Source organism: Papilio machaon, chromosome 28, assembly GCF_912999745.1.
Source record: "Papilio machaon chromosome 28, ilPapMach1.1, whole genome shotgun sequence".
In the NCBI taxonomy this organism is placed as follows: Eukaryota; Metazoa; Arthropoda; class Insecta; order Lepidoptera; family Papilionidae; genus Papilio; species Papilio machaon.
In genome coordinates, this window is record NC_060013.1 from 3,245,856 (window position 1) to 3,270,618 (window position 24,763).

Consider the following 24,763-nt stretch of genomic DNA (forward strand, 5'->3'; position numbering starts at 1 on the left):
TCTTTAAGTAATGGCCATTTTAAAAATTAAAAAAATATACGTCCAATTTCGTTTCCAGTAACATCAGGTTATTATTTTTTAATAAAAAAAAAAACTCCGAAGATTTACAATCAAAAATGGCGGGAAGATCATTCAACCTGTTTGACATTGTCATCATCACCTTGGAACTTGATGTTTGTAAGATAAACTTTTATAATTACATTTAAAAATAATTTAGCAAATTCACAGAAAACCGGACTGGCCAGTTGAATAGTGTTGTACTTTTTCATGTAAGCATCGAAATCGATAGATTTATCTCCTGTTAGAATGATCGAATTGAGGATTTCAAGGGAGATTTACCATTTTTTCTAAAGTAAAGAATTTTTACATCAAAACTCAGTAGCTTATAGAGTACTTTAAATATGTACATTTCATACAAACAGAAACATTTTTTTACGAATGTCAAAACAATTATTTTTTAAAGCTTCTTTTTAAAATTAACAACTCTTAGAATCTTTTTCCACTAGTGCAAATAGTTGTTATTTCAATGACCACTTTATGTCCCATTTTCATGTAAAACAAATAGTAAATACCACTGGACGCTAGTCTTTTAATGAAAAAGGGATCTTAATGTTCATTGAGACTACTTATTATGCTGATGTACTCTCCAAGCTATCAAAGATTGATAAATAGGTATCGAAAAACTCAACGACATTATCAAGTACATCTCTATCAGCATCATCAACTTTGGCCTCACACTCAGTCTGCGTTTAAACGCAACGCGTCCGTGACGTGTTTATAAAGTTGAATTAACATATTCAAATAAAAAGAACAAGACCTTAATAATAAGTAAATTATCAATTAAATCCTAGTGCTGTGCTTAAAATAGTGTTAAATATAGTTATAAGTGCAATTTACCTGCAAATACAGGGTACGTTTAATTTTTTTTTTTACTGTACGTTTAGCAATTAATTACCTATCTGCCTTGTTTTCCTTAAAGATTTTAATCGACATGAGATAAAAAAATAATAGATATATACGAGTTTTAGCTAGTAATTAATTATTTAAACAATAACAAAGATACATTCAGGTTTTCCTTGATTTGAAATATCATTGTCAATGTCGATTCTACTTTTATATAAAACTTCATCTTCGCAGCATTCGCGACTATTATACATTAGCGCAGGATAAAAAAAAATCTAGTAATAAAATTAATAATAAACCTACCTATAATGAAGCTTTTAAAGAGATAAGATTTTTTTGAAATCAAATCTGTAGTATTTGAAGTTTGTTTTTTACATACAAAAATGCAAATCATTTCTTTTTTATAATATTAATATATGTTATAAACATTATGTTATAGCAACACTGAATAATGTTTTAACAGTTACAGTTTACAGTATAACAGTCGCTTAATGTAAATTTATCGTCGAAAAACTATTATTAACATATTACAAAAAATGTATTATAAATAAATATACTCCCTTAGTGGCTCCTTAATCTGCTCTGAGTGCCGCAGTCGGTATATATTTAGTTTATACTAAAGGAAAAATAAAAAACAATGTATATTACTTCAGCATACATCAGCTATTTATTCGGAGATTATTCGGAACAACGCGGACTTGCGGACAGACAGACAAAACAAAAATTTTAAAAATTCCTTCTTCATTAAAAGTAAAAATAAGTAAAAAATAACACATACAGACACTCCAATTTATTCATTGTGTTTTTAGTCATTCTACATTAAATTGACTTTAATGATTATTAGATCACTCAGATTTTGACTCCAACCATACAAACAGACAGTTGTAGGGAATTTTCGTTTTAATAAGTACTGATTAGTTTGTGACGAAGATTTGACGTCTTCTAATGACTGGTGATTAAGGCGTTACAAAAACTAGTGGATTTTTTTTATCGCGGATATGGATTATGGATTTCAATCCAAACTATTAACGATAGACAAATTACAATTTACACGAAAACTGGTAAATTAAAAAAAAGCAATAAACTGTATAACACTAGCTAACCTTATTTTGAACTAGCTGTCGCCCGCGACTCAATTCGCTTGGAATTAAAAAAGTTAATAAGTAGCCTATGTGTTCTTTCATCAAGATCCGTTGAGCCGTTCTGGTGATACCTTCAAACAAACATCCATCCATTTAAACATTCACATTTATAATATTAGTAATATATCACTTCAATTTATCTCATAATTTTAACAACACAAATATTATGGTTAATAAAAAGTCTGAAATCGTAATGGCGGCCATTTTAGGAATTTTAGAGGCACGTCAATCTAGACTCAATCGAAACAAAGGATAATCTATTCACTTTGTGTACGATATGACGTCTTCTAATGATGAATATGATTCACTTATGAGGTAAAAACCTGTAGGTTTTTATATCGCACGGATATTTATCATTTAATTATAGTTTACAAATAAAAATATTATTGAGACGCGACATTGTGACGTCATGTCGTAATCATGAAGTAATCATATTTTATTTCTTTAACGGACAATGTTCATAAAATTTTATTTAACCGTTGAATTTTATTTACAGTTATAAATTTAATTAATTAAGTAGATATAATATGTTCTAGATCATTTATATAAGTCACATTAAAATGCTTCTCAACTTATTTTGGTACATAATTCTTCGTGGAGAATGGTTTCTATTTTTAAAATTGTGAGGTTTCTTTATGTGTACTAAGTATCTTGTATTTTAAAAGCAACCAGTCTTTTAAAAAAATATTTAAGTGCTATTGTATATTTCGCGCCAAAATGTTCTTGACCGGCTTGAATTTATTTTAAATTTTTTCCTTAATGCGTGAAAATGGTAAAGGTTGTACAGCCATAATGCAAACGTTTTCGATTTTGTTTATTGAAGTTTTTGATGTGAAACATCTATAGGATCACTTGTAAACCGAATTGTTGGCGTGGCGACGCTTGCCGTGGCGACGGGTCGCCACGCTATACTGAGGTATACATATATATATATTTATTATTATTATTATTTATTTAATTATAATATTTAATATTTTATGCATATTACTTGTACACACACGATGTTTCACATCTGCCAGGCGTCCCATGACGGCTCACATTTTTTTTCATCCACGCTTATTTTATTTTTACGAGTTTATTTTAAATTGAAATGAAATGTTAACAGCGCTAAATACGCATCATGTTAGTCACTTGATAACGCTAACATTTAAAAGTATCCAGACCATACGAATATTTTTAGAAGAAATTCCAGATAGATATAAAAAGAGATTAACGCCGAAATAATCTCGAAAACTCTTATCATTAACTAATAACTAATAGGTAAGTACGTACATCCCTTTTCAATCCAAGCAAGAGATGAAATTTTTTAACTTTTACACTCGTTTATAAGTAACCTAGCAGCAACTAGTTTTAGTTACCCTATCTTCGCTACAAAAATCTCGACCAGGGCACCAGAAATGCTAAAACCAGCACTAAATAAGTATGTATTACTAACTTGAGTAGGTTATGAGTTCATGACTGGGGATATATATATATAAACTGACGACGGAACATGTATTTGCTAAAGGAAGGAAAACAAATATCTACTTCTTACACAAGGTTTTCAGTAGACAAAGATCAAGGATTAATGTCACAACATATTTGATATTACTTCACAATTCCGTTTATGCGAAAGAATTATTGCAGATCTTTATTTGGTTATTTACTTTATACAATAATACTTGTACTACCATATTTTACGCTTTAACGTTCCAATATATAATGTGACAATACTGGAATGAATAAAGGTCAGCACTCATAGATATAAATATAAAGTATACGTAATTTAACCTCTGGGTTACGGACGTTTAAAATAATTAACAATTAATGATTACTTAAATAGTGGATTAGTTATTTTGTAGTATAAATTATAATTTCCTTTAAGTTAATCAGAGAAGATATTATTATTATTATTCTAATATCTATCTATATATATAAAAGAAAGTCGTGTTAATTACACTATTTATAACTCAAGAACGGCTGAATCGATTTTACTGAAAATTGGTGGGCAGGTAGCTTAGAACCAGGAAACGGACATAGGATAATTTTTACCCCGTTTTCTATTTTTTATTCCGCGCGGACGGAGTCGCGGGTAAAAGCTGGTATATATATAAAAGAAAGTCGTGTTAATTACACTATTTATAACTCAAGAACGGCTGAATCGATTTGACTGAAAATTGGTGGGCAGGTAGCTTAGAACCAGGAAACGGACATAGGATAATTTTTACCCCGTTTTCTATTTTTTATTCCGCGCGGACGGAGTCGCGGGTAAAAGCTGGTATATATATAAAAGAAAGTCGTGTTAATTACACTATTTATAACTCAAGAACGGCTGAATCGATTTGACTGAAAATTGGTGGGCAGGTAGCTTAGAACCAGGAAACGGACATAGGATAATTTTTACCCCGTTTTCTATTTTTTTTCCGCGCGGACGGAGTCGCGGGTAAAAGCTAGTTAGTAATATTATAAATGCGAATGTTTAGATGTTTGTTTGAAGTTATCTCCGGAACCGCTCAACGGGTCTTGATGAAATTTGTCACAGATGTAGATCATACTCGTAGTATGGAAGAACACATAGGCTACTTATTATGTTTTTTTTATTGCCGCGCGGACGGATTCCCGGACAACTAGTGTATAAATAAATTAACTAATTGATTGCAATATATTAAAGGTTAAGTATGTATATTTGTTTAATTTATAAAGTTTTAATTTAAGGTTTAATATTTGAATAATTAAAAGCAAATGTTAACAAAATATCGGTGGCTGCAAATCTTCACAAACTCTTTCATAGTTATTAAAAAAAAATTAGCCTATGTGTTCTTCCAGACTATGTTCTACATCTGTGCCAAATTTCATTAACATTCGTTGTACCGTTCCTGAGATACCTTCTAACAAACAACTATACGTCCATCTTAAGTTTCGCATTTATAATATTAGTAAGACATGATATGAAAACAAACAGTCGTCTCTATATTTGACATAACATTTTTCCGGAAGTGAATTTTTTTTGCGTCCGATAAAATTAAATATGTTGTGATACAAGGTCATATACCACGGAGTTCAAACAACGGGAAAAATCAAGTCGATTAATATAAGATTATATAAATGCAGATGATACTTATAATTAAAACTAGCTGTCGCCCGCGACTCTTCTGCGCTAAAAAAAACTTAATAAGTAGCCTATATGTTCTTCCAGACTATGTTCTACATTTGTGACAAATTACATAAATTTCTACGAACTGACATTACAGATATAATATCGTGACATGATTTAGAATTATATTATCTGTGATTTATATCCTGTTATATTATATATATTAACCGGTTTTCCTTCAATTTATTTCCGGTTCGTGCATTTGTGATTTTTAATAAAATGTTAGGTACTTGTGATGCAATGTACTAAAAGTTTATCACAAACAATAAGTTATGACTACTACATATTGTACCTTGGTTGCACTTTGTACCAATAATCTATATGAAGTCTTTCGACTGTCATCAGGGTTATCTGACATCTCCGAGCGGACGTGGACTTGCGGGTATTCCAATAAAATAACTGTTGTAATAATTATCACAATTATAACTATCGATGATACAATCAATGTCATTACTAAACTAATTTAGGATTGTTAAGATAGAATTGGATTTAAGTACAGTAACGTCCACCGAGCACGTGGTTGCGTGCGCACCTTATAACGATTCAAACCGAACTGACAGATTTGTCAAGATGGCCGCCCTACCAGTGCTCGATGTTCGTTATGGGTATTGACGGCGCCAACATATATAATACGAAATTAATGCAGTGTATGTATGTGCATATAGAAAAATATCCAAAATAAAATCGTATAACGTTTGTCAGACAAATGTTATAAAAATTGATTTTATAATGTTTGTCTGTCCACAAATCTGGATTAGTCCTGGATAATCTCCATAACGGTTGTGCCGAATTTGACGGCATTTAAAGGGAAGGTAGCTATTGAGGTATACAAGAGCTAGTTGATAAAATCCAATTCGAGGTTTTTGCAAAATAAATACGCATGTTAAGGTTTCTTAACTTTATACAAGATATTTCCACTGTTCCATCTGTTTAAAAATATTTTTGCCATCTTTTAGAAAAAAAATCTAAACATCTTGTGTTACACCAGATGAAAGATATAAATCGAATTCAATTTTTTAAATAGATTATATTGTTTATTATTTTGTTATCACTTTCATTCTTTTTTTTTAATATAACTAGTTGGCAAACGAGAAAGCGGTCACATGAATTCGCCGAAATGGCAAAGCGACCGCTGCCCATAGACATTCGCAATTGCAGATACGTTGCCTACTCTCAATCGACGAAGGAGGAGACGCACAAAAAGAGAATATTTAACCTTCCTATACATCTCCTCCATCAAATCCACCTCCCCTTCCCATCCTTTCCTTATAAGAAAAGGGTGGGAAGAGAAAGAGGACTAAGGCTAGGCCTCCGGCACCACACTCTTTTACAAAAAATAGAGACAACTATAGAACTAAACAAAACTATATTATAAATAGAAGCCTATGTATTCTACAGAAGATGCTGTTCTACTTTCTACTGCTGGGTTCGACCCTCGCATATCCGCAAGTGACGATAAAACCAGACGTCCTGATAGACGTGTTCGGAACACCGCCCACCACCAAGAAAATACCAGGACTTGAAGATGTAAGTGTGTCATTGTAAAATACCCCTATGACACTCAAGACAAGGATATTAAGCGAATTGACACCTCACTCGTTAAAATTGGTCCATTTGTTAAGGCTCTACGACATCACAATGATACTAACGTACAGACAAACTTGTAAACATAATAAGTTATAATATAAGTTATTATATATATACCTTAATATTGAAAAACCAAAAAATACGACTGACACGCTCTCATGAATGATATAATGTCATCTATTGGATGCGTTATAAAACAAAGATTTAATTTTTTTAAGTTGAAACCAAACAAATTGCAATGTTTTTAGAACTCTTTCTTTTTTAAGATTATATTTTAAAACATCACAATTTTTTTTTTAATTATTTCTCCAACTAAAGTCCTAATTTGAACATAAACAGAATTACAATTACACTGAATGTTACATACATATTACTGTCTCTATTTTGTCAAAGAGATTGTAAGAGATGACAATATGTCGACGGCAGAAAGCGGAAATGTATCTCAAAATATCTAGTTTTACACCAGAGCCAAAAAGCTATTTCAAAAAAATCACAACTCCTAAATTAATTAAGATAGGAAGTTGAACTTTGGAACGTATTTCTATCAATCTAAGCGTTATTTGATACCGTTAATTAGTATGTCCTAAAGTTACTAATCCATTGATTATTTTTACTAGTTACAGCAATTGAAGGGGCAACTTATTTGGGCCAATTTTCGAAATTTACATTTCCGCTTTCTGCCGTCGATGTATTTATAAAAATGTCACATTAATTCTACAGTTACAGTTTTCTTGATATCCCTACCAGATAACAGTACGACCTACCGACAGTACATCTACATTCGTCGACAGCAACGGCGATGCGTGCAAATGTGTACCCTATTACCTATGCGATACGAACTTGAATGCTGTGGATGCGTACAACGAGACTGTCACTGGAGCTTTCAAGCTGGATATCAGGTAGGATGACGTCATACAGATATATAAAAAACTAGCTTTTACCCGCGACTCCGTCTGCGCGGAATAAAAAAAATGCACACAAGATAAAAAAGTTCCTATGTCCGTCTCCTAGTTCTAAGCTACCTCCTCATCAATTTTCAGCTAAATCAGTTCGACCGATCTTGAGTTATAAATAGTGTAACTAACACGACTTTCTTTTATATATATAGATAATCTCAAAATGATTGTCTCTTTGTCTGTTCGCAAGACCGTGTTTGTACCAGTTTAACTCAGAAACGGCTGGACCGATATTGACGAGATTTTCACTAGAAGGTTTTTAATGTATGCTGGAGTGACATAGGATTATTTAATTTTAATAATGTAATCAGATTTTGAGCGTGAATCAGAGCGTCGGTGACACAGGGGTTAAACACATGACTTGCAATCTGCAGGTCCTGGGTTCGAATCCTGCCATGTACTAATGTGATTATCGATTTACTTACGTACATTTATGCGACGTTCTTACAGTGAAGGAAAACATTTTGATGCTGCACATATCTGAGAAGAAATTCAATGATATGTGTGAAGTCAACTCGCACTGGGCTATAGTTGACTATGATCTAGTCACATCTAACTTAGGGTAGACTTCGAGCACCGAGAGTGGGGATGTGTAGTGATGATGATGAATCCAGAATTTGTCAAAATAATGACGCATCACTGCAATGAAAGCGTCCCCCGAGCGGTTACAATCGAAGACAGATATTCGAACAAAAGAAACATATTGATATGAAATTTTAATAGATTCGGAGTTGATGAGTGTCAGGAGAGTGTGGAGCGGTGCTGCAAGGACCCGAAGCCTCCGCAGCCGCCTCCAGTGCCCGACTCCAAGAACCTACGGGGCTGTGGCTACAGGAACCGAAATGGAATTGACTTCAGTATCACTGGTGGTTCCGTAAGTTTAGATAAATTTCAGTTAATCCTTTTTTTAAATAGTTGTTTACGGTCACTTGATTTTGCTAAATAGCGAAGTGATACCTGCCCATAGACATCCACAAGAAGTTAAAAGGTTACGGATGCGTTGCCTTCGTTTAATGGACATTGAATCCGCACTATATTTTCCTGGTTTACAGCTGAGAGCTGAGAGCTTCGGTAGCTCAGAGGTTAAGCAATTGACTTGCAATCTGCAGGTCCTGGGTTCGAATCCCGCTAAGTACCAATATGTTTTTCGATTTACATATGTACATTGTGAGGCAACCTGCACATATTTAAAAAGAAATTCAATGATTGTGTGCACTGGGCCAGCATGGTTGTCTATGGCCTAGTTACTCCTAACTTGGCGTAGGTTCCGAGCTGATGATGATGGTATTTTCCTGGTAAATCCATCTTTTCCTCCTGAATTGTAATCCAATGGGGGTAATAGATGTCTAAGTATACACCCCCTTTGAATAATCTAACATTCTTTGTAGTTTTGTACAATCGCGTTGACAATTATTAAGGAGCTTAGACTCATTGACACACTCAAACAGAACGCAACAAAAATGTAACATTGTTTCACCACTGTCATAGTTTTTACTTAAAATTTTCACAGATACCTATCAGTTATTTCCGTTTTGTTGTTGAAGTAGGAATTAATTTTTTTTTGTTGTTTTACACTATAACACTTTTATTTCTGATTGTACAGATGACAATAAATTGACATTATACAGCGTGTTAACTTATTCATATGGGGATTACCCCCTTTGGACTTGGATATTTGGACATAACCCCTAGGGGGTATAAATCTAGGTTAATAGATAGACTATTTCTATTTTCCTTACAATGAAGAGGACTAAAAGGCCTTCAGAATTGATTAAATTCACTTGTGAAAACTAATAGAAAGAAAAAAAGGCTTGCAGAACCTTTCAGATATCTCAAGGTTTCTTATCTTGTAGGGCGCGGAGGCACAGTTTGGGGAGTTTCCGTGGGTGGTAGCACTCTTGGATGCTGTGAATGGGCGTTACGCAGGTGTCGGTGTTCTCATACACCCACAAGTTGTGATGACAGGCGCCCACATCGCATACAAGTATGTTGTTGGTAAATTAGGCTTTATGTTATTACGAAATCGGTCTAGATTTAAAATTATCACTTATTTGTATACAGCAGTAAAAGTTTTATACAATTTAATCTCTTTTATAAATTTTCTTAGTGAAATTCGTCAAATTTTCTGTTAAAATTGAAAGGTTTTTTTTGAAGTATAAACAATAATAGATGTGTCATGTAAATATTGTCTGTGGTAACGTTTATTTTGCTTTATCTATGGTTACTTTTATGATGTGACGCACCCTAAATACATACAAAATGGACTACTTGACTTTTACATTTATAACATGGTCTTCTAGATTCCAGCCTGGTTCATTAAAGATCAGAGCTGGTGAATGGGACACGCAGACGAACAAGGAACGTCTGCCATCACAGGAGAGGATAGTCCAGGACATGTTCATACATCCAGGTATGAATAATTTCAATACAAAGCCGCTAAGAGAGTTAACAGATAAACGTCAAAATCCATACATGGCGGCCATTTCTGATATTTTATTTTTTTAGTTTTATCTGACAGGTACAAGGAGTTTGGAAGTCACCAGCCATTTAGGCTAGGTCTACAAGGGGAGGGGGGACAGCTAGCAACTTTTCAGTTATGTGTGTATTTTTCTAGAATTCCATTCGAAGAGCCTACGTAATGATTTAGCTCTCCTCCTGCTGAAGGAGCCAGTGGATCTGGCTGACCACATCAACGTCATCTGTCTCCCGACACAGGATGAGTTGTTTGAGACCAGCAAAGATTGCGTTGCTAACGGCTGGGGTAAAGACAGCTTTGGTAAGTGACATCAATTATCAACAGCTTCGATATAAAATTGAAGTTAAGTATAGTCCAATCGCGGAGGAGGAAGAATTTCGTACATTGAACTGTCATTACCTGTCTCTGTCACTCCCGCGTAAAAACAATGAGTCTCGCTCGCACAGATACAATGGCCGCCGTCCCCAGGGATTGTAAACCTTTTTCTGGAGACTATACTGTTTGTGTTTGACTTTTACTATTTGTTCTTGTTTGCATAATGTGGTTTTGGTTGGCCTTGAGGCACGACAAAAAGTCCTTGTTTTGCTTGACCTTGACTTTACTTGTAATATAAAATCTAAATAAATAATTTATATAATAATAATAATAACTATATTTCATAAGTTGGTGAATTTTCTTTCTCCTTCAAAGAATTCATGTAAACCGCACTAAATACAAAAATGTTTGTAACCTCTGTCAGTAGGTAAAGAGGTCATTGCACGAAATTCTTCGTGCTCCGCGACTGGACTTTAGACATGTCTAACTCTTTACATGGCGGCCATTTTGTGACTTTTTCAGTTATTTTGTGAAAATTGTTTTATAAAGTTGAAATTGTAAAATATAAATAGCTAATGTTATACTAAAGAATTTTACAAGAATTTTTTTTTGGAATTTACGAGTTATAATGTAATTTATATTTTATCTATAGTATACTTATTAAAGCCACTTTCAGTCGTTAAATGGTCACTTATTAATCTCCTTAGTGTAGAATTAGTATGAAAAAATTAATATCAATAAAACAATAAATCATTAACTGTAACAAAACAGAGGCGGCCATCTTATTTTCTAGTAACCATTTTTTGAAGGATCTAAAAATATTATCAACCATTTTGTAACACCGGCCATTTTGAATAATCACGAATAAAATGCTCCTGACATTTATTTTAACATATTTAAAAACAAAAGACACATTTTCTAACTGTTTCGAAGAAAAATCTTACTTTTTAATATCCACCAATAGGTCAAAAAGGTCGTTACGCTGTTATCTTGAAGCGTGTTGAAGTGAACATGGTTCAACATGACAGTTGTGCCGCCATACTTAAAACTACCCGACTCGGGTACAACTTCAGATTGCACGACAGTTTTCTGTGCGCCGGCGGAGAGGAGGGCAAAGATACATGTCAGGTTTGTGTCATCTTTTATTGTCATCTATCTATATGTATAAAAGAAAGTCGTGTTAGTTACACTATTTATAACTCAAGATCGGTCGAACTGATTTAGGTGAAAATTGATGGAGAGGTAGCTTAGAACTAGGAGACGGACATAGGAACTTTTTTGTCTTGTGTGCATTTTTATATTCCGCGCGGACGGAGTCGCGGGTAAAAGTAGTTTTTAATAGAAAGGTTTATTCGAAAGAAAGCGTTAAAATGGCCACAATTTTTAAATGTTTCTTTTAATAGTAAGATTATTATTTTAATGCAAATATTTGCCAACGTATCATGTGACAACAAAATCTTAGTACGTAATAATATTTTTTCTTTTAAAAGGATATAATTTTAAACTTAATACAGGAAATGTTTTGTAAGATGCGAGCAAAGTCGTACATAAAGACAAGTTATAATAAAAAATAATCGTTTAATATACTTTTCGAGCGTTGTTTTTAGGCTAACCAAAAAAATCGATTTTTTAAGTATAAAACAGTTAATTTACCGCCCATTTTGGGTAATGTAATATATTATGTTGTGTAAAAACAAAAAAATCACATTGTTTTTTTATCTAAAAGTGTAAAAATATAGCAAGAGTATATACGAGAACAACTAATTGACATAGACAAAAAATGTCTTATTGTGATACATTAGTTTTTGTTCCGACTAGCGTTGCCAGGCGTCCGGATAAAGCCGGACATAGGTAGGCTTTTTGATTGCGTGTCCGGCTTTTGTTAGGCTTTTTACATTTCCCAAACGAGAGTGTACCTATTAATACTGAGACAAAATCCTAAATAATATAGTGTCCGACCTTTCTACACAAATGTCCGGCCAAACTGGCTGGTCTGTCCGGCTAGTAGGTTTGGCGACCTGGCAACCCTAGTTCCGACGCTCCTCAATTGTATAACATCTGTAGATAAAACGATAATGAGTTCGTTGGATTCATATTTTTCTCTTTGAGACACTGATTTTTATGTTTTTTTTTATTTATTTTTATGTTCCAGGGTGATGGCGGAGCACCTTTAGCTTGTCCTATAGGTGATGACAGATATAAACTGACAGGTCTAGTCGCGTGGGGTATCGGTTGCGGGGAGAAGGGAGTTCCCGCTGTTTACGTCAATGTGTCAAAATATCGCGCTCTTATTGACAGCAAGATGGCGGAGTGGGGCTTCAATACGAGTGCCAATGATGTTTGAAATGTAACATATTTTTAGATTTAAACAAATAAAACAACTTATACTTATAATTATAAAAAGAAACTTAACTTTAATAAATAAAAAATTAAACATTTTATTTATAACGTATTTTTATTTCTAAATAAATATTTTTTTAACACTAGGAACAAGTCTTATCTTTGACACTTAAACAAAAAGGAATGTATCAATAATACTCGAAGACTTGAAGCAAGTGCTTTTTTTAACATACAGTATTATATATTATACATCTATTTAATTTTTAAAGTAGGTAACACAGTACTGCAGTTAGCTTTCTCTAACTCCGCTTGCAGTTGTTTAAGACGCGCTTTGGCTAGAGTCAAATTAGCATTGGTCGCTCGCATACTCTCCTGAAAATGTTCATATAAAATAACTACACAGGTTTCAAAATCACCACTTACGTGGGATTGCCTTAGATTTTTCATCTACAGATATATAGACGTGTGTAAATCAGTTCTGAACCGATTCAAAAGTTCAAGTCACAGACTCGAACCATTGAGCTATAGCTCAATAACTAAATTGACAGCTCATTATAATTACGAGCCAGAAGTTGCCTGGTGACGTGCAACTCACAGCTCCAAACGTAAATCGTAACTAAGCAGACAAAAATTGAGCTGATCTGTGAGTCAGTTCTGCTTCACACACGTGGTGAGCTGATCTGCAGATCATCAATTTTAGTTGAGTTATCATGACTCGATTTATCTTTCGTCAGCTCAACATTAAATTTTCAAGTTCTCGCCAACTTTTTACTTTTTTCTGTACCACTGCTACTTTCATCCTCCCACAAATATACTATCATATTTTATCCATTCGTATTATTTTATTACTATGACCATCACTAGAAGGGGCGAATTCGTTACGAGTTTCTAGGCTATAAAAAAAAACCCTTCCAATCATCACATGAATCCTTACTGACTAAATTCGTTTCTCTCTTTATAGACACAACGAAATCGCTGCGAATCCGTCCCTTCTGGACAACGCCTAAATACCTTACTAATATTAAAAAGGTGAACGTTTAAATGGGTGAATGGATGTTTGTTTGAAGGTATCTCCAAAACGACTGCATGGATCTCGATGTAATTTGGCATAGAAATAGAGCATAACTGGAACACATAGCCTACTTATATATTTTTTTTTATTTCCGCGCGAACGGAGACGCGGACGACAGCTATTATTATAATAATTACGAAACTAACTTGAACTGAAAGCAACATCTTGTCAGTTGTGGTCAATTTCTCCACAGATATATCAGTTGTATGTCTTAATAGACCTTCCAATGTGGCCCGGAGTGATACATTGCATTCCCCTAAATAGAAAGGACATAGAAAAACTAGTTATTAATGTAAACATTATCTATAACTAATTTCTATCCAACACTGAAATTAAATAAAGATATGTAATACAAGGCGGCCATTGTGATATTTCAGTTGTTTTTTTTTTAAATATAAAGTGGCAAACAACCGAATGGCTATGTAAATTCGCCGAAATTGCTAGGAATCGCTGCCCATAGACATCTGCATTCCATTCACTTTCACTTCCTCTTCCCACACTTTCCTTATAAGAAAAAGGTGGGAAGGGAAAGAAGATAAAAATTAGTCCAATTTATGTGGAATTGCTTCCACTTGACGCCTGTCTTCTGTGTGGTTGTGGCATTGCACTAAGCAAGCCGGCAAATCTGTTATTCTTTTTCACTTTCTAGCTGGTTTGTATAAATTGTGAGATAAAGTAAATTTATTTTGATTTATATGGGTATTCATAAATGTCCTCACGCAACTCTAAGCCTATAAAAGTTAGAGATGACAAGACCATAGTTAAGCAATGCTGACCCACTGCTGGTTGATTTTAAAAATTCCAGAAATGCCAGAAATATTTTGGAATTAGTTTTTTTGCAATCCTGAGCTTATCTATATATATATAAAAGAAAGTCGTGTTAGTTACACTATTTATAACTCAAGATAGGTTGAACTGATTTAGCTGAAAATTGATGGGGAGGTAGCTTAGAACTAGGAGACGGACATAGGAACTTTTTTATCTTGTGTGCATTTTTTTTTATTCCGCGCGGACGAAGTCGTGGTTAAAAGCTAGTAGTTTATGTTTTTTACTGGAACAAGGTAAGTAATACATACACAACTTCTGATGCAGTAGTGAGTTATACATCTTTGTAGGTGTCTGCGGTGACATAGAGACATGCAGTGGTGAATCTAACTCAGTATCACTTGGTGATGGTAACTTTGATTCTGAAATGTCAAACAATTTTTTACATTGTATCCATCTTCAAATTGAGCTGCTTTGTGCAGTGCCTTCTACACTGACTACACTTTTTTAATTATACTAATATTATAACTGTGAATGTTTAGTTGGATGTTTGTTTGAAGATATGTTCAGAACAGCTCAACGGATCTTGATGATATTTGAAACAGATGTAGAACATAGTCTGGAAGAACACAAGGCTACTTATTATGTTTTTTAATTCCGCGCAGACGGAGCCAGTTGCGACAGCTAGTACACTATGATTTTATGTCATGGTTGAAGTGTATTTAGGACCATTTATAAAAAATTAAAACTTGTAACAGATTGTTAATCTAAAATAGACTATAACTAGCTAGACTGGAATCAGAAATCCAGATATAAATAGTCAATTGTTTGTATTGAAAAGTGTCTGGTGAAATTTGAAGATCCCTTGTCAATAAATATCTATTTAGTGTATTATCTGGAAAAATTTTCTTTAACAAGACATTTTAAGGTAGCACAGTTTAGACTGTGGGTTCAAACATACTTTATCATTTTGTAAGGTAGCAAACAAGTAAGTGGCTACCTAAATTCGCCAAAATAGCGAAGATACTGCTGCCCATAGACAACCACATTTGCGGAAGCGTATCCTTTAACCAACAGTGGAAAGAATGCACAGTTAAAGGTTATTTTCCCTTCCTATGTGTCCTCTGCACTGCCAAATCTACCTCTTCCTATCCCAACCTTACAAGAGAAGGTTAGTTTGTTCTTTTATATACCATAAATATTTTATATACTCGCCATCGTCAGACTCTGGAGCCTCTCCGCTGATCACAAAAGCTTTGGAAGTAGATAAAATGGAGTCCTAGACAAAAATTGAACATATTAAAGGAGCTTTTTAAAAACACAAGAGTTCTGTATCAAGGAATGTTTTTTTTAACTTTTGTTAATAAAAATTTTAAAATTTAATCCTATTACACAAGATACCAAAGTAGATATCAGGAGAGTCTCTTATGTTACTTACAGGTGATTTGGCTATTTCTATTTCCGAGTCCGACTCTGAAGCTTCACCATCCACTACATGTGCGGATTTCGACATGTTTTATAGATACGATATTAAGATTTACTAATATTCCTTCGAGGAATTTGTTTACTTTTACAATCTGTCAATGTCAACCTGCCAACTGTCACTTTCTTTAGAATTGATTTTTAAAAATTTATTCCTAGACAAAGGTTTTGTGATCGCACGTACGTCTTGACAAAGCGTGTGTCAAAACTATTTTTTTAGTATTAAAAACCACTAATAGAATTTATAATAAGGTATTAATTTACTATTATTAATTGTATATTTTTAATTTAAAAATCACACTTTGAGCAATGTGAAAATGTATGTATAATTATGTAATTTTAGTAATTTAGAACTTTTAGCTTAGAAATTATTTTATTAAAATTTTATGACAGTTTTTCACTATTAACTAACTCATTCATTCTTCTTTCCGTATAATTATCTTTCATTCTAGTATCATCTGTTCTGGATTCTTCACCGAGAAAATAAAACAATTTAAAACATGAAGAACTGACTTTACTATCAGATGTAACGTGGACGTTTTGACACAGCGATAAATTGTATTTATTTACATAATAAATTACACGCTTCACAATCTTTTAACGTCTTAAGAATAAAAATGACAAATCTATACATGCAATGGGCTTCATATTAAAGTATCCAAAAGATTCATTTAAACATTCTTCCATTGGCAAAATACTTTGACAAAGTTTTGTTTTTCAGGAATAATGAAAGCAATGACATGTTGGGTTACGAGCATTTCAGCAGCGGAAATTGAATACTTTTTTAAAACATTATAATGCAATATTTCTTGTTAATTTTGCAGTTTTATCTAATTTTGTATTTAATCAACAATTTTTAACTATTTAATTTTGTTACTATACGTTTTTTTCTATTTTTCATCCTATATTAAACACGCAGTCTATTTCTATTTTATCTATGAACTATTAATTTTACTAAGACAATGGGTTATTTGAAGTTACTTAAAATTATCATTACATAACCGGCTTTATTATGGTATTTTATAAAAGCCTGTTTTTAAAATCCTTCATATCAAACGCATTTAATAATTCGTATATGTACAGACAAGGTAATCCGCGTTGTTACACTTACAGAATCCGACTTTTTTCATACAGGCACATTAATAAGCCTCCTGTTGGTGATTCAAAACGTGACAATTAAAAAGTGAAAATGTTCAAATGAAAATAGCTTTTATGGTTCACCGCCAGATACCTCGACTGTACAGTCAAATCTCCTTATTCGTGAATCCGTAATAGTGATTTTACTGTACGCGCGCAAAATAATTGTAGGGTAATTCCGTGTTCACGTCACCCGCGAATGAGGAGATTTTATTATTTCCTGTTTCTACATTTTTTTCCTTTTTAAAATGATTTAGTACTTTTTTCTAGCCCTTACAGTATTGTTAAGAACTTTACATTAAAAACGATATTTAATTTCGTTACACATCTAGATTTAAACAGATTAAATTTAAAAAATGTTACAAGACAATCACGGTAGGATTTATCCTTTGGTTCTGAGATTCTAATCCCTTTATAAAACAGATTATTTATGTTATGTCAAAGATGATGACATTATGTTTTATACAGGAATTTTGGTCTCAGAAACCAACAGTTAATAGTATGACAATTAAATTATTCTTTATGTACTTGAAAATTGGAGAATTGTAACAAATAATTATATTTTTAATAACAAACAGAGATCAAGTGAACACTAATTTGATTAATTTTATTTTTTATTGATCGTTGGCAGAATGGTTAGTATGTTATGTTTAATTCCTTCAACAAAAGAATATATAATTTGTCTTTGGATAACATTGTTTATTTTGACTTTAATTATTTCATATTGGTAAATATAAACGTAATTTAATAAAGATAACAAAAACATTTAAATTTATTAATATTTCTGAGATATGCTAATAATCGTTAAACATTTAAAGATGAAACGCCTACAATAAAGTAATCCTTAAGAACTAAATCCAACATTCATCAATCAAAAATATCTGAAAAATCAACTGTTTATAAAATGTATTAACATAATTAACGTAATTATATTTTTTATCTATAAATTATACAATTATATTAAGAATTAAAAAGATAACAGTTTGAATCTTACCAACCTAGTACACAAAACGGTTTACTAATATATGGTCGCGTCGTATTTATAAAAAAAAAATAATGTCATTTTCAAATATCATGTCGGCTCAAGGTCATGTACGCGCTGCGCAATGCCCTCCCGCTACTCGCTACACTAAACATAGTGTTCTGCGCAATGTCTTCGCAAGTAGCGTTGCCAGGCGTCTGGATAAAGCCGGACATAGGTAGGCTTTTTGATTGCGTGTCCGGATTTTATTAGGCTTTTTACATTTCCCAAACGAAAGTGTACCTATTAATACTGAGACAAAATCCTAAATAATATAGTGTCCGACCTTTCTACACAAATGTCCGGCCAAACTGGCTGATCTGTCCGGCTAGTTGGTTTGGCGACCTGGCAACCCTACTCGCAAGGAGTTACTAGCCGTCAAGATATCTAAAAACTAAAATACCATTTGTTCGTCATTTTACAATATAACTAGGGACATTTACTATTTTATTGTAACTGATGCAACAACTATCAAAAACATTTAGAATCTATCTCACTCGCACATCCCACAAATGACTATTAGCCATCTCCTTAATAACTTACTAATTCATAAGATATTAACATTTAAACTATGAACATTAGATAAGGAATAAGCTTTTGAAATACTTATTTACCTTTGTCTGTTTTCTTTAGATTACCCCAAAAAAGAAAAACAGACAAATTATTTTTTTTTTGCATGTTTTGACAGCTGTCAAAATATGCATTAGCAGCCATTTTGAAATGTTTATACACTAATTAACAGGGATTGAAATTGATTTAAACAATATTAAGCATGTAATAATAAAAAGAAAGTCCATTTTGTCAAATAATTTTTATACGAACGAGTACATAAATATTTTGTGATTATAGATTATATTATTTTTAAAAACTATGACAAAGGATCTCCTGGAAAGGATTCTGCTTAATCCACTATATTTCTAGACATATAACCTATAGTTATAGTGTTTTAAAAAAGTTTGACATATAACGGAGCATCAATTTTTGAAATGTTATTTTTGTATTTTAAATTAAAACATTGTGAAACAAGATATGGCTTCGGGAAGCCTTTTAGCTTCACTTTTATGCTCCGGATTAGGTATTTATAGATTAAATATGTTTTTAGCACTTAAATAACAAATGTTTTTTAATTAATATTTTATGGCCTGGATACTAGTCTTTTTGGCCGAAAATAAGAAAAGTATTTCTATAATATATTTTAAAGTTCTACATAAAGTATTATTTCGCTAAAACTGTCAAAATAAATAAACTATGATATGATTTAAACGATTGCTTATAGTTTTTTTTTTAATTAATTAAATTGACAAAGTTAACATATTTATAAAGCCAATAATTGGTTTTTTAAAAGTTAAAATATACTTTATTAATGAATTTAACATAGATGTTTGGAAATATCAGCCTAATGCGGATAACTGACAACCATAATATTTTATCTATGGTCAAGAATAATTTAATTTTTTTTAATCTGTAAAATTGTCTTAAATAAGTATGCCAAGAAATATTTTTCAAATACAAGAATTAATAGACTGGAATAATATTAAGTATAAATTTTTTCGATTATTTCATAAAAATGCTTAAAAATTAACAAAAATAATGACATTTTTCACTGTCAATTAACGGCCCAAAAGGCGAGTTGTTTTTTATAGTGGTCAAGATATTGAATTTAATGCACTCTTTACGTTTATATTATTATATAACCTAAAAATGTATTAAAATGTGAAGAAATAAATAATCTGTGCATATTACATATGAATATGACATTGTCAAATGTTGGCATATCAGGATTCGGTGCACAAAATTACGTAAAAATTATAAGATCCTCAAAAATTCTTCTTAAGCACATCCAAAATTTTTATATTGTTGATTGGTGTCCGTCCAAATAACTTATAACGTACTCGCTTTCAATAAAGCGGCAAATACCCTGTTTTGATTTTAGAAAAGAAAAGAAGTCAGTGCAAGTGGATCCCAGTACGTAAATCGGAACGTAAAAAAGTCTAGAGCGACCGACCAAACTTGGTAATTGCTCTTATTTTCTCTTATCTTATTCTCTTTATATTTAGGATAAGAGTTGTTATATCACTTTTAATATCTTTTTAAAATGCAATAAGATCACAGCTGTCGCTGTTTTTGATACAATTCTTCATTATTTCTTTCAAATCTTTCTGCTTTTCCAAATTATTATACTCATTACGACCATAGATTAAAAACATACTATAAATATTTAGTTACTCTATAATATCGATATTTAACACCCACCTTCTATTTAAAAATTTCCGGGGGCATTTTAAAAAGTTATCCGCCTTTTTTTTTTTCCAACAGACGCTATTTATCATTTATATATCAACTATCTTGTTCTATCTTCACATTTAAAAAATCAAATGACATTAAAAATAAACAAACTTCTTTTACATAATCCGGTACTGGCACAAAACAATTAAAAAAAAAATCATGTTGAAAAAAAGTAACAGCTGACAGTATGTTTATTTCCCGCGCTTTCTTGACGTACATATAACCTAGAAATGGAAAAACATGACGCTCTTGATCTTTGGCATGAGCACGCGCCGGTAGAAGTGGTCGAATGCGGCGAGACATCGCGCGCATTCCGCCAGTGCGGCCGCAGCGCGCCACGCCGCGCCCGCACGCTCGCGGCCGCAGCGACAATACGCCGCGCGCTTCACTACACTCCTTTTAAAAATAAACAATGCTTTTATAATAATTAATTATAACAAAGTGAGTAGGAATATTTACAGTCTCAATAATCTAACTGAGAGATTCTCAAAGTTTCTCTCTTCTTCAACTATCAAGATTATTCGTACATCATTCGATTATCATCGGGACAAGGAAATCACTGGTTAATAAAATATAATAAACAATACTTATTCCAAGACATGTTTTAAAGAAGTAAGTCTATTTATTTACAGCAGTCTTTCTCAAAGTGGGCGATAACGAAACTGATAATGAAACTGGTTTGGCCCAAAAAATGGGGCGCATTGAAATTAATTAAAGTAATGAAATTGTGGTTTTTAAGTTTTAGGGCTGAATGAAAATTAGGGGGCTCTGAAATATAATTGATTTTCATAGGGGGCGGTGAAAGAAAATAAGTTTGACAATCACTGCCTTCTATTCACCTAAGTCAGAATTTATAATAATAATTGATCTAGTAGATAATTTGGCCATGGGGGGTCTGAGGTAACAGTTCATTTTGGTAAAGGGGGTCACTTGTCCAAAATAGTTTGGGGGATCCCTGTTCTAGAAGGTTCTTTAGGTACTCTTACCTGGCAGAAACGCGCGTGTGCGCTGGGTCGGTCTGGCGTCATAGCCCCGTGTCAAACATCTGCAGTGAGCGCGTGATGACGTCATCCTTGAGGCACGACTCCAGGAACTCCTCGATTGTGATCACGCCGTCCTGGTTCAGGTCCAGCTTCCTGAACACCCTGTCCACCTGAGAAAATATATTTCGTTACACGAGTGAGATGAAAGATATACGATTAAGTAGAAAGAAAGAGAAAAAGCTATCGTAAAGAAATTTGATGATTTATGAAGCTAAAATCTTGATTTATCTTACTGCTTACTAGTATTATAATTGCGAATGTTTAAATGGATGGATGTTTGTTAGAAGGTATCTCTCCAAAACGGCTCAACGGATCGTGCTGAAATTTGGCATAGATGTAAAACATAGTCTGGAAGAACACATAGGCTACTAATTAAGCTTTTTCTTAATTCCGCGCGGGCGAAGCAGCAAGTGAAAGGTCAGCTGAGCTCCTATTTTCAAGTCAGAATTTCAGCAGATGTATTACCAGCATTACTCTGGTTACTTCATTCCAATTTATCATGAAATGTTCTTATTTGTCAAATACTATCCCCCAGTCTTCTAAATCAACAAATACAAGCATATTCACCTGTTCATTAGCTTTAGCATCATCCAGTCTGGCAGCAGGTGATCCAGGCGGTGCACGTCTGCCCAACAGCTCGTGCACGGCCACCACAACTTCAGCCAGTTCCTGTCGTGTGATCGCCCCGTCACCGTCCACGTCGTAAAGCCTGAACGCCCAGCGTAGACGCTCGTATACTGAACCTCGGAGCAGAGTGGATAGTGTAACGAGAAGCTCCTGAAATATAGTTAAAAAAATGATTTTAGGTTAAATTACAATTGTCTTCCCCTTCCCAGCCTGTTGTGGAAGTGGGAGTAGAAGGGGAAATATTAACTTTCTGTGCATTAAGGGGGTAAGGTAACTTTTAACAAATTTCGCAGGTCTGTAAGCAACGGCAGTTCGCTCGTGCCACCTTTTACTATAAAAAGGGTATAAAGAATGCCATGCAAACTTTATGACGGCCATAATCTCTAAAAATCACAAAGATAATACTCTTTTATTAAGAAAAACCATCTGTTATTATCGGAATATCGTCTTATTTACTTGCAAGTTCATTCATCTTAATTATTTGTTCACAAGTTAATCTTTGTGTTATGTACAGGAAAGTAAATATACCAGCAAAGTTCCAGAGCCATCTGTCGGGGAAGTACCGTCCGTAGTTAATTGGAAGTTGGAACACAGGAAATGAACTGGTAACTTAGGGTTGCCACATCAAATCTAATATCGTAGCCGAAAATTATCGTAGAAATTTTCACTCAATTGTAATATGAAGGTTACTAATGTATTAAATAAATATTGTTGATTATCATCAGGTAAAAATTTCTTGCTTTTTATCGTTCGTGTTGTGTTTTTTTAATTATTGGTTGGTTAACTTTGATTTTTATATTTCGTTAATAAGATTGCACATGCAACGGATAAGTAATTTAAATCATTTAAAAAATAAATACAATTGAATTAATAAAACATATTTTTATCATGGATGAGTCAACCCTAACAATCCAAGCTGGAATGATTCTAGATACTAGATCGTGGAATTAATTGTACCGCTCCGTGTGCAGTTTAATTAACATACACTACAACTAGACCACAATAACATCAGAGGTATATCACCTTCACAATAGGAACCTTAAAGTTATAGACTACGGCTGATAGTAATGTTCTGAACACGCAAAAAAAATTATAAAAACTTGAGAGGTGTCAAGGGACACCCGGATGGAACGAAGTTCCTTTCAATTAATTAGTGAAGGAACCAATGTTTATTCTATGAATAAAAAACTTAAGTCTTCACAAGTAGTACATTTTATTTCTATGAATTTTCGTTATATATTGTCACGTCGTTGCCATGGTGAAGTAGCGCTCATTCGTCGTTAACATACTTACTATAGCAAAAAGTGTCGTGACAACTTTTCGTAAGATTTTTTTCCGTCTAGCCCCCTTTCACAACGCGGACACAAATTACTGCGGACTATGCCTATGATGCTCAGGAGAAGAATATTATTGGAATTCACTACACTCGTCAAAATCGGTTCATTTGTTATACTCACTGATTTCTATAAATCGATAAGTTACTGCTTGAAAATGACAGCTTTTGTTTCGTTTCGAATTAAACGTGCCTGTTGATATTGACAGTTAATTCTATCATAATTATTAGTACGAATTCTCGCCACCGCTACAAAACAGCGTCAGCGCCAAAATGGCGTAATTCAAATAGTCACAAAATATTACGTTTTATAGCCTGTCCATTTATAGAAGTTAGTGTTTAGGCTACAGGTCACAATGGAGTCGACATATATGTAACCTTACCATTAATCTTTCTAATATTATAAATGCGAATATTTAGATGGATGGATGGATGTTTGTTTGAAGGTATATCCATAACGACTCAACTAATATCGATGAAATTTGAGACATAGTCTGGAAAAACACACAAGTTATATATTATGTTTTTATTAATTACGCGCGGATGGAGTCTCGGGCGACATTTAATTATCCACCAAAGGCAATCGGGTAAAAAATATTTTTTCTTTTCGTATTTTCTAAGTAAAACACTATATGTCTTCCCTGATAGGACGAAAATGTATATAAAGGTGATGACGTAATTTAAAAAGACATGTTAAAGACATTGTTCAACTTTTTAATTATTAATAAAGGAAGGAGACTCTAAAGTGATGCGACCGAAAGTTGTTCGTGTCTGCAAGAAATTTGACAAACTTTTAGACGACTCTCTCTTCGTCTTATAAAATTATGGGAAAAATTTCCCTTGTTTAATGATAAAATAAAAAAAAATTATAAAAAAAATTACGATAGGAAAAAGCATGGCAGTAAGAACACAGTGCAACGCGTACTGATAAAAAAAAAACTTGAGAGGTGTGTTGGGACACCCGGATGGAACGAAGTTCCTTTCGATTAATTAGTGAAGGAACCAATGTTTATTCTATGAATAAAAAACTTAAGTCTTCACAAGAAGTACATTTTATTTCTATGAATTTTCGTTATATATTGTCACGTCGTTGCCATGGTGAAGTAGCGCTCATTCGTCGTTAACATACTTACTATAGCAAAAAA

At 33.1% G+C, this 24,763-nt stretch overlaps 3 protein-coding genes across 3 annotated transcripts in view; 1 reads left to right on the top strand and 2 right to left on the bottom strand.

The window, feature by feature from the left end:
* Window positions 1–758: 758 nt before the first annotated feature.
* On the top strand, window positions 759–12,885 carry LOC106709644 (phenoloxidase-activating factor 2). The gene is made up of 9 exons (XM_045685010.1): window positions 759–910; window positions 6,577–6,705; window positions 7,513–7,664; window positions 8,445–8,595; window positions 9,575–9,705; window positions 10,022–10,131; window positions 10,336–10,497; window positions 11,477–11,640; window positions 12,665–12,885. The coding sequence occupies exons 2-9, from the start codon at window positions 6,580–6,582 to the stop codon at window positions 12,854–12,856; spliced, it is 1,188 nt and encodes a 395-aa protein (XP_045540966.1). The 5' UTR covers window positions 759–910; window positions 6,577–6,579; the 3' UTR covers window positions 12,857–12,885.
* Window positions 12,886–13,079: 194 nt separating this feature from the next.
* Window positions 13,080–16,217, bottom strand: LOC123722639. The gene is made up of 5 exons (XM_045685078.1): window positions 16,128–16,217; window positions 15,905–15,968; window positions 15,001–15,111; window positions 14,071–14,180; window positions 13,080–13,224 (listed from the first exon to the last, which is right to left on the bottom strand). The coding sequence occupies exons 1-5, from the start codon at window positions 16,200–16,202 to the stop codon at window positions 13,105–13,107; spliced, it is 480 nt and encodes a 159-aa protein (XP_045541034.1). The 5' UTR covers window positions 16,203–16,217; the 3' UTR covers window positions 13,080–13,104.
* Window positions 16,218–21,606: 5,389 nt separating this feature from the next.
* LOC106709653 (Kv channel-interacting protein 1) overlaps window positions 21,607–24,763 on the bottom strand; it is a 30,768-nt gene continuing 27,611 nt past the window's right edge. Inside the window, exons 5-6 of the mRNA XM_045685021.1 lie at window positions 22,226–22,435; window positions 21,607–21,768 (exon numbers count right to left, since the gene is read on the bottom strand). Of these exons, the coding sequence (XP_045540977.1) occupies window positions 21,640–21,768; window positions 22,226–22,435 (339 nt within the window). The 3' untranslated portion in view covers window positions 21,607–21,639. The remainder of the gene's footprint in view (window positions 21,769–22,225; window positions 22,436–24,763) is intronic.